The sequence below is a fragment of the Trachurus japonicus genome, chromosome 18, assembly GCF_045865225.1.
Source record: "Trachurus japonicus isolate A0001 chromosome 18, Traja_1.0".
In the NCBI taxonomy this organism is placed as follows: domain Eukaryota; kingdom Metazoa; phylum Chordata; class Actinopteri; order Carangiformes; family Carangidae; genus Trachurus; species Trachurus japonicus.
This window is the reverse complement of record NC_140924.1, coordinates 19,648,208-19,664,216: the sequence shown is the minus strand read 5'-3', so window position 1 is coordinate 19,664,216 and position 16,009 is coordinate 19,648,208. Positions and strand designations below refer to the sequence as shown.

General features: G+C 43.3%; 1 protein-coding gene across 2 annotated transcripts in view; it reads right to left on the bottom strand.

The window, feature by feature from the left end:
- stim2b (stromal interaction molecule 2b) overlaps positions 1-15,381 on the bottom strand; it is a 41,733-nt gene extending 26,352 nt beyond the window's left edge. Inside the window, exon 1 of one of the 2 annotated variants that reach the window (XM_085758913.1) lies at positions 14,741-15,381. In XM_085758913.1, coding sequence (XP_085615039.1) covers positions 14,741-14,876 — 136 coding nt within the window. In that variant the 5' untranslated portion in view covers positions 14,877-15,381. The remainder of the gene's footprint in view (positions 1-14,740) is intronic. The other variant, XM_085758916.1, reaches the window with a different exon arrangement.
- Between the last annotated feature and the right edge of the window lie 628 nt (positions 15,382-16,009).

The following is a 16,009-nucleotide window of genomic DNA, read 5'->3' as shown; positions in this document are numbered from 1 at the left end:
ACTGTGTTTTATCGATGGCCCGAGTTGCCGTAGACAACCTCTGCTCCTCACATGACTGAACATTATCCTGTGATGATCACTGGGAGCTGTAGAAAATAAAATAATAATAACCATGCTGCCCAGACAAGATGCTCCAAATCCTGTCAAAGTGAGGGAGACGGGGAGGAATGTGACATCGGTGTGTACCAGACTGGGTCCCCTGTATCCAGCGCCCATATGGCAGTGTCATAAGTCAAAGTGACGGGTCAAGTCTTAAAGGCAAGTAAATAAAGCTTCTGGAGAGTCTACCATTTCAGCTCATCAGCAGCCATTAATAAGACACAAATATCATTAGACGGCTACAAATGCCACCAGCTTGTGCAGAGAGAGAGAGAGAGAGAGAGAGAGAGAGAGAGAGGGGGTTAGTTGGTGGTAGCGGAGGAAACAAGATACACAAAGTGTTTGTATTTTTTTCTCAGTTTGCACAAGCTGTTAAAAATGGAGCCCTTTGGTTTTCTTATCCGACACAGTGACACGAGGAAACTTTTTTTTAAAAAGAAGAAAACGCTCACGGTGGCTTTAATGAGGTTGACCAGCAGGAGGGAGAGAACCTGACAGACGGCAGAAAATATCTCTGTCTGAAAAATCTGATAAGTGCTTTTTTTTTTGCAAAGCCTCAATCACCCCCCTGCAAAATAAAAGCACTCGCTTATTTCACCCTTTGCTTTTTTTTCTTTTTTTTTTGAGGCTTTTGTTCGGCTTGAGCTGCAGCTATGCTGACAGGTGAGCTTTCCAACAACTCCCCAGGGTGCACCAGGGCATGGCAGAAGAATGTGTGACTGCAAAATCATCAATAGGCAAAAACAACAATGTAGTGCTACACACACACACACACACACACACGGGTGCACTACTACCACGTTTCCAAGAGGGCAGGAGAAACTTTTTGTACAATTCAGAGCCACCTACACAGAGGCAGAGACCCTTTACCAGCCAGAACACACACACTAGGCTACAGGTTACACACACACATTAACACGTCTGAACAAAACCCGATCCACCCTTTGTGGCAATTTGAATCATGTAATAAAGCACAAGGAAAACAGATTAGGTGTGCAATACAAACTGAGGTGGAGCTGGCATGAATCATCTAAACTTTTGTCTGTTTGCTAAAAAAAACTTGTTAAAGCTCGCACCACGGCAACAGCACAGAGCCTCTAATAAAGATCAGATCAGATAGAAGCCGCCCGTCGCCTCTCTTATCTTTAATTAAATATGTGGACAGGGAGCTGTTTGTCTCCGACCTGTTGAACCCTGATGTAGCTCATCCATCTAAACCACCTTAATGGGCATCAGTAATCCTCTGCTTAGGCCACAGCTTTTTTTCTTTCTTTTTTTCTTCTTCCTCTTTTTTTTTGGGTAAAAAAAAAAGTGGGGAAATAAAGGGGGAGAAGACAACTAGAGCAAAACGTGTGGAGGCCCACCAAGTCTGATCTAAAAACTTCCAGAAAAGGAGACGCTCCTTGCGCCCAGGCGTCCCAGGAATGTTTCAATAACAGCCCCAAACACGAGATGTGTGATGAGCGCAACCCTGAGAGAGACAGAGAGAGAGACGGAGAGAGAGAGAGAGAGAGAGAGATTTAAAAAAGGAAAGCAGGAGGGGAGAATGAAAAGACAAGAAGAAAACCGGAGCGCTCATTTAATTAGCCGGCGTGGCCTCCAACATGCTCTGTGGATATAAGGTTAATGGATTATATGTCTGCAGACAGCTGAACCGAGGAACACGTCACATGCCCGGCTGTACAAGTTAACAATGAACAATGAGCAGCAGCGTGATGGGAGCAGCTCACCATGCATTGGCCCGCATCGCGTAACGGGATCTGATGTACGTGCACAACCAACCAAGCGGACGTTTTTGACCGGCGGCGATTTTACAAAAGAAAAGGCCCAAAAAATAAATAGTTTTCAATCCTCTTAAGTGTCTGTAAGTAAACAGAGAGATCCATACTGGACAAGTCTGACTGGGATTAAGTGTCCCTGTGTGTGACATGGCCTCAGGGAAGGAAAGCTGAGGGTTAAGACTTTCCCACTGGAGAAGTTCTGTGTTTGGGTACAGTACCCCACGTTCTCTGACCCTGTCGGCTAAAAAAAATAAAAGTAAGAAAACAGTAACATATAAACAGAAACCAGATGTGTACAGAAGCAACAAACCCACTGTCACAACTTGAATCATATAGTCTGAACACTGCTAATTTAAAAACCATTCCCTACTAATTAGGACACTTAAAGTTGAAATTTTAATGCCACTTTACTCATATCAGTTTCCTGGAAATACATAATTTGAATTATACAGTTCCACATCCTTTTTTACCCGTGACTTTAAGTTTTAAGAGGCAATTTTGCATTACATACAGTTATATGTTGTGATATTACAACACTTTCTAAGTGAAATTACTTATAATTCTGACTTAAAACTTCAAGTGACGTGTGAAAAATGTCAGGTTGTTTGAACTGGATTGGGTAAATTCAGACAAGAATATAAAAAAAATGTCACAAATACTTCTACTATTCCATTTTAACTAGGTGGATTTGAGCAATTTTAACCTGTTTTTCTTTTAACATTCGACTAGTTATTGTAATGAGTGGTGGAATTCAAGCCATATACATTCAAACAGAATGTAAAAAATGTCGCTACTATAAATTTTGTGGTATTTACATTGAGTGTCACTATTAGCGCTCAGTCATGCTTTAACTGCTTTTAAGATTCAAAGTCTTCTTGTTATTTCTTGTTTCCATAAACGTGTTTGACTGATAATTCCATGTCTGTCCTTTATATATGAAGCATCATGTTAGTCATAAAACACGCCTGAGCTCATTATAACATTCAAAGAACAAAAATATCTGCACCTTTAAAATAAGCCGGCGTGGAACAGTTAAACAAACAAAATCCTGCACGCCGCTCTTCGCTCGGTTTGTGATTTATTGCCACTCGTGTTTACATCCTCTTGGGTCGTACATTTGCTTGAAGATGTGTGCAAATTATAAATATCTGAACTGTCAAAATCCTCGGCTCAGACCTCTGCGTGGCCTTGGAAGAGACAGATTTAAAATGACGTTTATGTGAAAGGAAGGAACATCGAGTACATCGTGTGCAAACCTTTACTGCTCCTTTTTAAACCCAGGAAGGTTTGTCAAAACAAACTGCTCTGAGAGGTTTTTAGTCTTATTTAAAAAAATGTTTTTAAAAAAGAAGCACCAGAAGAAATATATGTAATGTTTCTGGACACTTCTGTCACAGCGTTGAACATGTGAAGATGTCAGGCAGGTGAACAGCAGACAGCAGGTTTGACTCTGCCAGATTTTTGCCTTCCTGTTTGACAGGATTTTTTTTTTTTTTTTTTAAACACATACGTCAGCTTGGAAGCTAAGAATACGTGACACACTTTTGACAACAGGAAAGTCATTAAAGACACCTTATTTACTCTTTTTTGAAACATGGAAACAGGCTCAGATACAATAACTGCGCTGAAGGTAAACAGAGGCAACACAATGACAGAAATGTCAGCGTGCTTGTGACACGTCCGTCACTGAAGGAAACAAAACATAACAGACACGAAACTGACCAAACAGACCGGCGCTGACCTATTTTTTCCAGAGGCCAGACAGCGAAAGGAAGTCGGTCTGTTATCAGCCGCTTTGAAGTGTAACACAAACTGGATCCGTTTTGGATCGGATCAAGGTCAAGTGGCTCCTGAGGGCCCACACCTGTTGGTGCCCAGGACGTGCTACTGTTAGCAGCGCTAAAAAGGATTAACAGTCCACTCAGTGTCCCATGGAGGCCTGTCACTTTGAACCACCTCTTTGACATTATCTATCTATCTATCTATCTATCTATCTATCTATCTATCTACACTGCAGAATATTTATCTCATTTCCAAACAAAACAAATCTCATTATACTTAAAATAAGACTCATCACATAAAAAGTAGCTTGTTTTTAGATATGTTTTACTTCTTTCAAGCATATTTTCATTTAAAATAATCTGATAGTGGGGCAAGTTTTTTTTTTTTTTTTTACAAGCACAAAAAAACTTGCTTTCACTGGCAGATTTTTCTACTTATTTCAAGTGAAAATTTGTTAGAAACAAGTAAAAATTATCTAAAAACATGTTAAGTTTTAGGTGATGCATCTTATTTTAAATGGAAAGAGATTAGTTTTGACTATAAATGAGACATTTTGACAAGAAATAAGACAAATATTCTTGGAAAGATTTTGAGTTTTTGCAGTGTATCTATCTATCTATCTATCTATCTATCTATCTATCTATCTATCTATCTATCTATCTATGCTGGAAATGACTTTCTAGATTATGGGATTTGTTGTGAGCGCAGGTTGGAGCATCGGTGGAGACAGACTTGAGAGGGGACGACATACCAGAGAAATCCACACCGGTCTTTGCCCCTCTTGGCCCTCTCACCCCGGCCACCACGTCACGTGCCGTCTGCCATGGGAAAGTCCCTGAAATCAGAGGGGACTGCAGCTCCTGACACCCAATGTCTAACTTTAAAATCCCTCTCAAAACACATAGAGAATCTATTTTTCCTTACATTTTCTCAGTGGAGAATCAGGTGCAGACATTGCTGCAAATATAAAAAATCTCTTTCAACCCACGACAAGTACAATTTGAGGTTTCACTTTCAGCACTCAGAAAACGGGTGCTTTATTTAGTCAGGAAATTACACGCAAAGCGAGAAAAGGCATTGTGACGGTTTTAGGCTTCTATGAAGGGCATGGCATTGGCTCCTTCCTGTGTTAAGGTGACGAGTATTATCACAGCAGGATCCCGCCCTCGTAACAGGACGAAGCTGTGACCCCTCTCAGCCTTTCACTCTGAAAGCACGCGGGGTTGAAACAGAGGATTTCTTTTTATGTTTTCGGGGATAAACCATCAGCGATTTCTTTCTTTCTCAAAGTCTCCCCACTGGCACAAAACCAAAAACTTCTCATGATATGGATCAGACGGAATCAGACTTTTGAGAAGCTAAAAAAGCTGCAAAAAATTTCCAATCTTCAACGATAATCAACAGATCAAATAGTTGCCGATTGATTGTTCTTGGTCAGGCGACTTTAGCTCAGTGTTTGTACCTGTCTGTATTAAACTGAGAACAGAGCAGATAGAGGAAGTGAGAAAGAAGAAGGAAAGAAGGAACTATGTATGTATGTTTTTGTGTTTGACGCAAAGATGACATGAAAAGCAGCCGGTGTTTGTGTGTGTGTGTGTGTGTGTCGGGGGGGGGGGGGGGTCAACACCTTGAACTGCCAGAGTGGGGACAACAAAAGCCCACTCCCCCGCCGCCTGGCCACCCGCCTTCCCTCCCTCGCTCCCTCCCTCCCCTTGGGCCATGTGAGGGCAGCCAGTTGTGCTACTGTAGGCCACTCGCAGCAGGAAATGCTCCACAGCTGAGTACAGTGACCTACATCTCTTTACTGAGGTGCTCTCTGCATGAGTGAATCAGCTGTATGGCCTCCAGTGTTTTCTGCTTATTCATGACCTTACAACACACGGGTGTGTATTTTGCCATGGATGCAGGATCTAATTTGAGGACAAATATAGAAAATGTAAAAAAAAAAAATGTAAAAAAGAGACATAGAAAGTTCAACAAAATAGAATTCATATTGGATTCAACTTCAACATGTTCACATGCGAGTAAATCGGGTCATCGATCGTCTCAGAGACTGTCAGTGACTTCAAATCGGTGCCGCGGCTAAACCATTAAATAAAGCCCCATTATCACCCGGTGGAGCTGGACTGGCTCTGTGCCGTACTGATGGTTCTCAGTAATAATAAGAAGGAACACTCTGAACCCACCACCACCCCCCACCATGTCAATGTCAGTACTGGGTCAGCGGCGGCCGCAACAGGGAGCGTGATGGAAAACGCACGTGGAAAACTTCACCAGAGTCTTTTATAAATACACCGGAGGGGGACGGGGGGTCGGGCCGTTTGGTGACGGGCCTCATTAGATGGGATCACCGTCCTAAAGCCAGCCTGATTGAGGACGGGACGCAGCTGCCACTTTTTTGGGGGAAGCAGGCTGAGCAGCGGAGCGGGGCTACGGGCGGCCACGCAACAGCAGCTTTTCATTTGAGGTCATTAATAATGTAGAAACTGGACCAAGGATCAGGATTAAAGTATAAATCATTCATGTTTTTAGTTAATATTCAGCAATACAGACAGTCACCCATAGACTTAAAGCTGCAGGCGTGAGCTCATTAGCATAAGCGACAGTTTGACAATACACTTGACTGATCTATGAGAGTGAGAATATTGATAAGTGCAGCTTTAAACCTGCAATTACATGTTGTCCACAGCAAAAAAAAATCTATATACACAACAATAACAGTTCAAACGTTTTGGTAAACAGTCACTTCATTACAATTAAAGCAGATAGAGCAACATTATTGTTCAGGGTTTCCCCCAGAAAACTTGTTAAGCCCGGTGGTAGGGTGTTTTTTTGCGTGTTTTTTTGTGACAGGGACCTGACCCTGACCATTGACTGATGGCAGGGTCCTATAGGTAACAGATTCATTAATGGAGCAGTAGCATTTAGAAGGAGTAATTTCATAAGGCCTTAAGATCAATGTTAAAAGTTGACTAGAAATTTGAAAATATTATCATAAACATCTGTTATTATAAGACATTTATGTAACATATTTAAACACCAGCTATAGCAGAGTCTTACAGAAAGGCACTCTTGAAATGCTGTTCAATCAACCACAAAAAAAATAAATAAATAATAATAATAATAATAAATATAAAAAAAAAAATTTAATAAATAACATCAACTGTTTGCATTAAAAACTAAAAAACAACTGCCTGGTGTCTCCATTGTTAAAGTGTAACGTTATTTCCATGGATGTATTATAGATCCATGTTTTTTGTTTTTTTTTTCTGACGTACCACGCTCTTTTACCGGTCAGTCGTCATGGAATCGTGACACTCACGGATCTACTAGAAAACAAATGTGTGATCGCGAACTTTACGAGCTGAAGAATGAAACAATGGATCATTTTCACATCAGGTGAAAGCCCCGCGGCTCACAGGAGTCCGGAGCTCTGACGCTGCAGGGGACGACGTGCTAACAGCTACCAGCTAACAGCTAACAGCTAGCAGCCGTGCTACAGCAGCTGACAGAGCCTCTTGGAGCCGCGGTCTCGACTCACGTTAACGTCGTTCCTCTCGGTCAGCTGGTGAAGCAGCGGGCTGATCATTAGATGCGGTCTGATGAGCTTGATGTCTGTGACGTGTCGCGTTATGCGCGACGAAGTTGTGACGTTGTCAGGTGATGAAAAAGACATCCGATCACGTGTTCATGGAGTATAAAAACTGATTAAAAAAATTAATAAACGATGTTTAGCCTGGCGGTGGGGCAAGTAAGACCTGGCGGGCCGCCGGGCTTATAATACACTGTTTGTTTGCATTGCGGGTTGTGCTCCTGATCAGTCTCCTTTTACCTCTGCTTTGGTCTCCACCCACTCCTGAGGGAAATAACTGTCTCTCTAGTTGTTGAATGCTGAGCTGTGCACATTGGCTAATTGCTAACTTTGTCTGTTTGTGCACTGCAGAGTTTTTTTTGCTGCTTGTTTTTGTGAGAAAGTTAGAAGTTTTAGTCCATAAAACCAAAACACTGAGCTAAAGTTTGCTACACTCACTTCCTCCTGCAGAGTAGGGTGATATTTCTCTAGGGGTTTATCACTACAAACAAACCTCTTTCATACTGCATAAAATTGAATCCACTTTTAATTTTAAAAAATTTTTACCAGTGCAGCTTTAAATGATAAAATATGAAAAATAGCTTGAACGTGCTCAGTTTCCCTTCTAATGATTTAAGTGTTCCCAAAAGTTGCTGTTGAGTTCTGGCAAGGTTTGAAGGTCTGAAGCACAAAGACGTGATTTCATTTATCTATTTTATTTATTTGTTTTTCTGGCTCATGGCGAACCCTCCAGAACAGGCTGTTCCAGTCAAGAGAAAAGGAAATGGCTTTGCCTGTTGAGCTGCACACTGCAGAACCAACCCAGGACGTTACCACTCTCTCCACCACGTTCACGCTGACACTCAGTCACTGCGAGCACCCAGGGCCGATCCCCAAAATTAGCACCGCAGTAAATTAACAAAAAACAGAAATCCTGGTTTTCCTCAAGCATATGTGTGTTCATTTGATAGAGCAGGGGACCAGCCAGCAGCGTGGGAGTTATCACAAAATGCAAATTCCTGTGCTTCCCGCAAGCTCTCGTCAGATAGGCAAATGTTAAACCTCCTTTTCCAAACAAATCCATTCATTAATGCAGTCGCTCTGCTTTGAAAAAGACAATGTCACCTCTAATTTGGCAATATAAAGTATAATATTCAGCTAATTCTCTCCAAACTTAAAGAAGCTCTGACTTCAGTCTCAAGATCACGGTGGAGCAAAAGCAGAGACAGATCTCCTCCTCTGTGTCTGAGTCTGTGTAATTGAACCGATTGCAGACAATGTCATCTGTATGTTACATAAAGCTCATGCTAAATGTGGGCCCTGACTGTATCTGAGACAGCTATCATCCAGCAGGCAGAGCACTCGAGGACTAGATGTTCCTTGCAGCCTGAGGGAAGGGCTTTGTTTGTTGTAACGCCAAACAAGCTAAACACACAACACCATTAAAACAGGAGAAGACCACGTTCACACTGCCGCTAAACCAGCTCCCTCCACAAACACCTCATCCTCTCTCTTTAAAAAAAAAAAAGAAGTATTTATTCATTCTGCAGGTTGTGCTGATTGTGCTATTTCTTTACAAACTATTGTTTACTCCTACTCTGAAAAAGGCTCATGTTCGGCTTTATACACACACACACACACACACACACACACCGCAGTGAGACGAGACGAGTTACAATAAACCAGGAACTCTACACAGACGAGAAAGCCCACAATGAGGAACAAGGTTTTGTCGGTGAGGACAAAAACGTCATTTTATTTTCACTCAACGGGGGCTTTAAAATCATCTTCACATTGCCACTAAGACAACTCGATACGTCCAGTTTGACATCGTGGTGCAGCTTCTTCTGCAGGGTTTGATTATCTGTGTCTTAATCTTCAAAGATGGACGAAAAGATAAGAATAGATTGTATGTTATGTTTATGTTTAGACCTGGCTGTGGTTGCACAAATGAACAGCCATTTGTTGAGTATCTGAACAGTTCATACAGCATAGTGTTTATTGATATACATTTTCAAACATGCACCATCACCATCCCCTGTTTTAATGCAGACACCAAACTCTGGCGGCTTCTCTTCAGCTCCAACCAGGTCTTTGAAGTTCCTAAATCACAGAGGTGCAGCCTGACCCACCAAATGTTAAACCTCGCCCCCCTCCCGTCTCACCCCCTCTCCACTCACAGCATGTTAAATGGCAGCTTTGAACCCTAAACTGCTTCAGTGACAACGGCGTCGACTCAAACCTCAATTACCAGGGAACAAAATTCCTTCATTACCACCAAATGTGTGACGTAGGTGTCTGAGAGTGTGTGTCTGTGTGTCTGGGAGTGTGTCACTGCAATACTTGGTGATGTAACCTAATTTTCTGAATGTGTAAACATCCCAGAGTAAGTGTTACCAGTCACAAACACAGTGAATCACACCCTTAAAGGGATAGTTCAACATTTTGGCAAATTCGCCTATTGCCACAATCCCTATAGTCATATCAGTAGGTTCATTAGGGACCGTTCGTTATTTATGGAATGGGCCACCGGAGGAAAATGGGGGGGGGGTCATGTCATAATATTCTTTGTTGAGGGGTGGGTCCACTAAAAAAAAAAGGTCAGCGAGGGGGGGTCATTCAACATTTTGTCTGGAGGACACTGCAATGCTCGCAAAAAACAAAAATGGGACATTTCAAAGCTGCAAGCACTGATGGCAATGAGAGCAACGGCCCCTAAATCACAACGTTATTTTATGTTGCCCTGATCTGCCCTGAGTGGGGTTCGAACCCGGGTCTCCCGCACCGCAAGCGACGATGCTAACCGCTTCGCCAATAAGGGTTCTGCCCGCGGCTTAGCACGTCTTTTATGGGTGAGTGAGTTTAACTTCAGTACCATACAGAGGCTACGCTGCCTGCCTGCCTCATTGCGTAACTCTACATAGTCTGAGCAGCACGTACGTTCACGTTGCTTTCGTGAATTGTAAACAAACAGACGCCCCCTCGGTTTTCGCGTCCAGCAGTTTAGCGGCTAATTCAACAGCAGTGATGGATAACTGTACCGGAGAGGCTCAACTTCATGAACTACATTTGAGGAATAAACGGCAGCTTTTACCTGACGGGAGACCGACGCCTGAGCTACGGTAGCTAACAGTTAGCTGGTTTTATCTACTTCTCTCTCTCTCTCTCTTTCTTACAGGCGCAGGCGCAGGCGCAGACACACACACACACACACACACACACACACACACACACACACACACACACACACACACACACACACACACACACACACACACACACACACACACACACACACACACACACACACACACACACACACACACAGTTGTCTGTCATATCTGTCGTAAACCTTGCAATAATACGTTGTTGAGTGCAGTTCACATTATTGTTGCTTCGGTTTGAGTGTGGATTAATTGTTAATGTCTTGTTGTGTAATGTGAGCTGGTCCAAAATCGCGATTCTGTTATTGATGAGTTGGGTTTTAATAACAGCTGATAAATGGCATTGTGATGAGAAGGTGTTGCACACATGGTTGTCAAAATGAAATAATGTAGTGTCACGCGCTACGTGATGCGATGTAACGTGTCGATGGCTGGGGGGGGGGGGGGGGGTCATGTATCTTTTGATAAGGCTTAATGCAGGGTCATGTTAAAATTTACTGACTCCGACAGGGGGGTCATGTAAAAAAAAAAAAAAGTCCCGTGAATCCCTCCGGTGGCACTGATGATAAATAACGAACAGTCCCTTACCTTTAATTATCAGTGCATGTCGCTTTGAGATCAGCGGGGCAGAGACGTGAGCTGCTCAGCGAACACAATGGAGGTGAATGGTACAGGTCCCCTATCCCTCATCAAACTCATCAAATACACAATCCAACAACTCCAAAACGCTCTGGTGGAGAAGTTGTGACCTGCACATTCACCACGCTATGAAATAACCATGTAACATTACGAGACAGAGTTGTTTTAGAGGCAAATGCAGCCGGAACTACTTTCCAGACACGGCTGCTGGGCAGAGTGACTTCAAAAGCGTAAGTAGTTAGTAGTATTTGCCTCATGTGTCATAATGTTACATAATTATACATGATTATTTCATAGCGTGGTGAATGTGCAGGTCACAACTTCTCCACCAGAGCGTTTTGGTATATCCTTTTAAAGCTGCAGTGTCTGCATCTGTGGCCAAGTGACAATGCTACATACGAAACACTTTAGCATTTAGCTAAAATATTAAGCTAGAGAAGCACAAGAGAAGAGTTAAACTGACTTAGGGAGTATCGTAAAATTAGCTGCCATAAGCCACTGGCTACAATTTGTAATGCACAAAGTTGAACCTCCAAACGTCTTTAGCATTAGCATGTAACAAGCCCAGGGTCCCATCCTCCTCCAGATGTGCAGACCACACACTGGGGTGCAGAATATCTGGACCCTCAAAGGCACAGGCGGTTGCTGGGTCGACGTAGACGGCCCGTGTATTTATTTCCACCAGCAGCATCAGAAAGCTGATGGTACTGTGGTCCCCTCTCCTCCCTTATCACTACATCCCTCTTCTACTGTACCAGAGCAACAGACTTCCCTGTCTGTGCCGGTCGCCATGCCAGCCGGCTTCAGCGCAAACAATGCCACTGTGGAGTTGCTGCGTAACTGAATGATAGCATTGATAAAGGAAGCTGAATGGAAGAAGTAACTTCACAGAGAAAGACAGACCACGACTCTTTCTCTTTCTCTCTCTCTACCAGTGGAAAGTGAAAAAATGAGGAAAGCAAGAGAAGCGTGCATGTTGGTGAAAAAACGACTGTGTGAGTTCAGGTTCCCATTGTTAGGAGGAATAAAGTGTTATTTAAGAGTCTTGCTTTAAAGCTGAGCTGCATTCAAGCGGATTTGTGAAAATGATATGTTAAGTCGAGGATGACGACATTTAGGAGCATCATAGCAACACAAATATAAATCCTATGATTCACGAAGGTTGTGCTTAATCTGTAAAGAAAACACTGCACATACAGGAGCCACACACACAAACACACACTCACACAGTGATTGTGTGCTCCTTGCCAGTGAGAAGACAGCTGACCTTTCCAGGGAGCTGGCTGGGAAACGGGTAACGCTGCGGTCATGTTTACCGACACTGTATTAAGTCACCACTATCCCTCCGTCCACTACAGTTCATTGTTTGCGAGGAGCGAGGTCTGACATCGTCCCCCGGTCCCCCGTTTACACCTTTGTGCTGCTGCTGCTGCTGCTGCTGCTGTTGTGGAAAAGGGCAAGTGTGCTTTTGCCTTATTAATCAATATCCCAGCTCATGCCCAGTTTATTTTCAGGGGCTGCTTAACACTTGTAAACAGACAGTCGTGAATACTTAACAGCTGTCTGGGTTGAGGTTTATTACTTTCTCCGGCGGGGGTGGATGTGTTAAATGAACATAAATATATAGATGAGACTACAAGCTAACATTTACAAGGCCCGTGTTTGTTTGTTTGTTTGTTTGTTTGTGTGCGTTTGTGTCGTCAGTTGCAACACCTTGTTGTGAAAACAGGTTTGTCTGTGTTTGTGCCAGAAGAGATTTAATGGGATTTAATGGGATTTCACCTGAAATGGGTGTTAGCATTTGCATCAGAGACGCCCTGTTTGACTTGTCCTTGATCATTTGCCTGCAAGTGTATGGGAGGCAGAGTGTGTGTGTCTGTGTGTGTGCTGGGAGGTAAGTGTTTCTCTGACTGACACACCTGCAGATGTGACAGGAGGATGTGGTCTGAATTTTTAAGAGCTGGAGAAAAAAAAATATGTGGCCTTCATCAGTGGATGGGAGTTTGCTCAGTTGCCATGGAGATGTGTTGCTATCACAAGACTTAAGAGTATTTTTGATCATGCGGTAACAGATGATCATACTCTGTCGGGCAGGGATCACGGCGTCCCGGATCACCTCGGGTCAACTCCGCAAAGTAAACTTCATCCTCCATGATGAAGGCCATGAGATACGACTGAAAGCTCTGGAAATATTTAGTTAGCTCAAAGCTAAGCCCAAAAGTAAAGCTCAATAACAACAAAAAAAAACAAAGTGTAAACAGGAAAGTAAAGAAAGAAAACAGCCTCTTCCTCCTGAAAATGTTCAACTGTTCCTTTAAATCCTTGACTGTATTTGCAGCTCAGCTGACCAAGGGAACAGACTTATATACAAACTGTCAAGTGCTTGAGAAGGCGAAAAGAAAACCATAAACAATCCTGCTGCTAGCTTATGAAAACACATTAGTAAGAAATGTCATTTTGAAAATACTTGTTTGAACATCCTCTCTGCTCCACGTCCTACAGATGGGATGTGGGGTTTTTTTCAGCTCCTAACATACACTATCAGATATGATGTTACATTTCAAACACACAACTGGATCAAAACATAATATAGCCTATACGTATGTGTATATAAACACTGAGTAGGTTTTGAATGGATCCGCTGGCTTACACACACTGCTGCACCTGTAAGTCGATGTACAGTGTGTACAACCATGTATTTACACACACGTGTACGTATACATCCTGAATACGTTGTTTCTATTTGTCTATTTTGTTGGTTTAAGCCAAATTGGGGGGAAAACTGCTGCAGTTTAGTTCCAGCTAAAAAAAAAAAAAAAAACGTCTACTGTGCATAATATCATGTCTGTTTTCCACAGCGTCCTGTCTGCCCTGAGCCTTTATTTAACTTGGTCGACCGGGGGCACCTGTCATGTAAAACGCCTGTTAAATGAGCAACCGATCAATATTGACGGGTTAGAAACAGATGCAAATAGATGGAAATCCTCCTCTCATTAGATTATGTCAATAGTGCAGTTTTCACAAGGACAGGGTGAGGGTGAGGAGGGGAGGGAAGAGGGAGCAGGGGGAGTTGGGGGGGGTCACCTGTGGCCTTCTGGATGAGTCAAATCAGCCAGCGGTGTAAAACGCAGCAGCAGCAGCAGCAGCCAGGTGGGCTTCTGTAGCAGCAGGGATGTGCTGTCATGTAACGTGCAATGTGCAGAGTGTGTGCTATTATATGTGTGCATCATTTAAGGATAAGCAAACCGGTAAATCCAATGTGTGTGTGTGCGTGTGTGTTTTCATCAACATCCTTTGGTGACATTGAGCAACCATTACAGTAACCCTGGTCCTGCCCTCGGTGAGGATGCAGCCTGCATTCCTGTCATGTCATGCATTTCTCAGCAATGTAGCTACCAGAGGAGGAGGTGGAGGTGTAGAGGTGGAATAGAAAAAGGTGACTGCCGACATACAAATGCATCACTTCACATTAAACCCCCCCCCTCTCTCCCCTCTTCCCTCCCTCCCTCCCCCTGCGCATGGGCTTTCCTCGGCTTTCCCCGTGGAAGCCAACTGGGAGCAGGAGGAGGAAGAGGGGGGAGGGGAGGAAGAGGAGAGGGGGGGGGGGTAACACTGTACATGCGTAAATAAATTAGAGACAGTTTCGTGAGTGTGTGTCTACGCGTCTGTGTGTGTGTCTGTGTGTGTGTGTTGTTGTCACTTACCTGTGGTGGCCACATTTGCAGCATCAGACGAGTGGTCGGGTAGATCATTCGAGTGAGTAGTGCACTGAGAGCCCAGTACCGCATAGATGACGAGTCCACGTAGCAACACATTCACCACCTTGTGGATGTAACTCATGGTGGAAATGAGCTCGGAAGATCTAATATTTCGTATCCGTGGGACCGGAGAGTGGGAGCGTGGATGGAGGGTTTTTTTTTAAAAGCACAGGGGGGAGGAGGGGAGAGGGGGTAATCCCGGGGTTTAAAAAAATATACTGTATAGGCTATAGAAATAAATATCCTATATCAGGTGCTATAAACCAGACAATGGATATACATATATTAAAAAATAAATATTCTTCATATAGAAGTGACAGTAATGGTGGTGTCTCGAGGGGGGGGAAAAAGAGACACCTGGAAAATGCACCAACTTAAAAAAAAAAAAAAAAATCCCGCAGTAGACTTGTTTGCAAACCTACCGGCTAACAGCTAAAACAGAAGCGGTCATTGCTGACACTGAACCTCACGGGAGCGTGAAAAATGCCAACAAAATAATAGTCCATGGTGAAGTCAAGGGCGACGCAAACTACTCTGAAAGAAGAGAGAGTCCCTTTTATTTAAAAAAAAAAAAAAAAAAAAAAAAACTACCAGCCTCTAATGGGTTCACTGGCTGCTGCTCCTGAGGGGTGACTACCGCGAGCTACGGCAAGCGAGACCCCCATATTTAATATTAGACGTTTAAATTAAAACACACTAGGTTACAATAAAATAATAATAATAGTAATAGTGAATACGGAAAAGCTAAGGGAGCAAACGCACATGCAGCTTGTGTGGAGGAATCCCCTCCTCTGCTCGTCCTCCTGTCCAAAACAAAAACAGCCCACAAAATGGGAAAAAATAAAAATAAAAAATAAAGGTAGAAGCTTTTTCTACCGTGGCAGTGTCTGCGAGCTTCAGATAATGTCACGAGCGCGTGTAAAATCCTTACGTGGGCCTGGGAGTTGGAGGGAGACCGTCCCTGTACTTCCACGTACAGTACACAAACACCGGGGACAGCTTCAGCATATTGAACTCACAGCGTCTCCTTAGGTCCGCCTCTTCATACGAAAGTAGCAAATCCCATCGCATCAAATAAACACACACACATCCACTCTTCCACACTTCTTCCTTTCTTCCGTCTAAGCGGCTAATATGTAGCGCACGCGACATCCGCCCACTTTCTCCATGTAAAAGTTTTTTTCCCCCTCTCTCTGTCTCTGTCTCTCTCTCTGT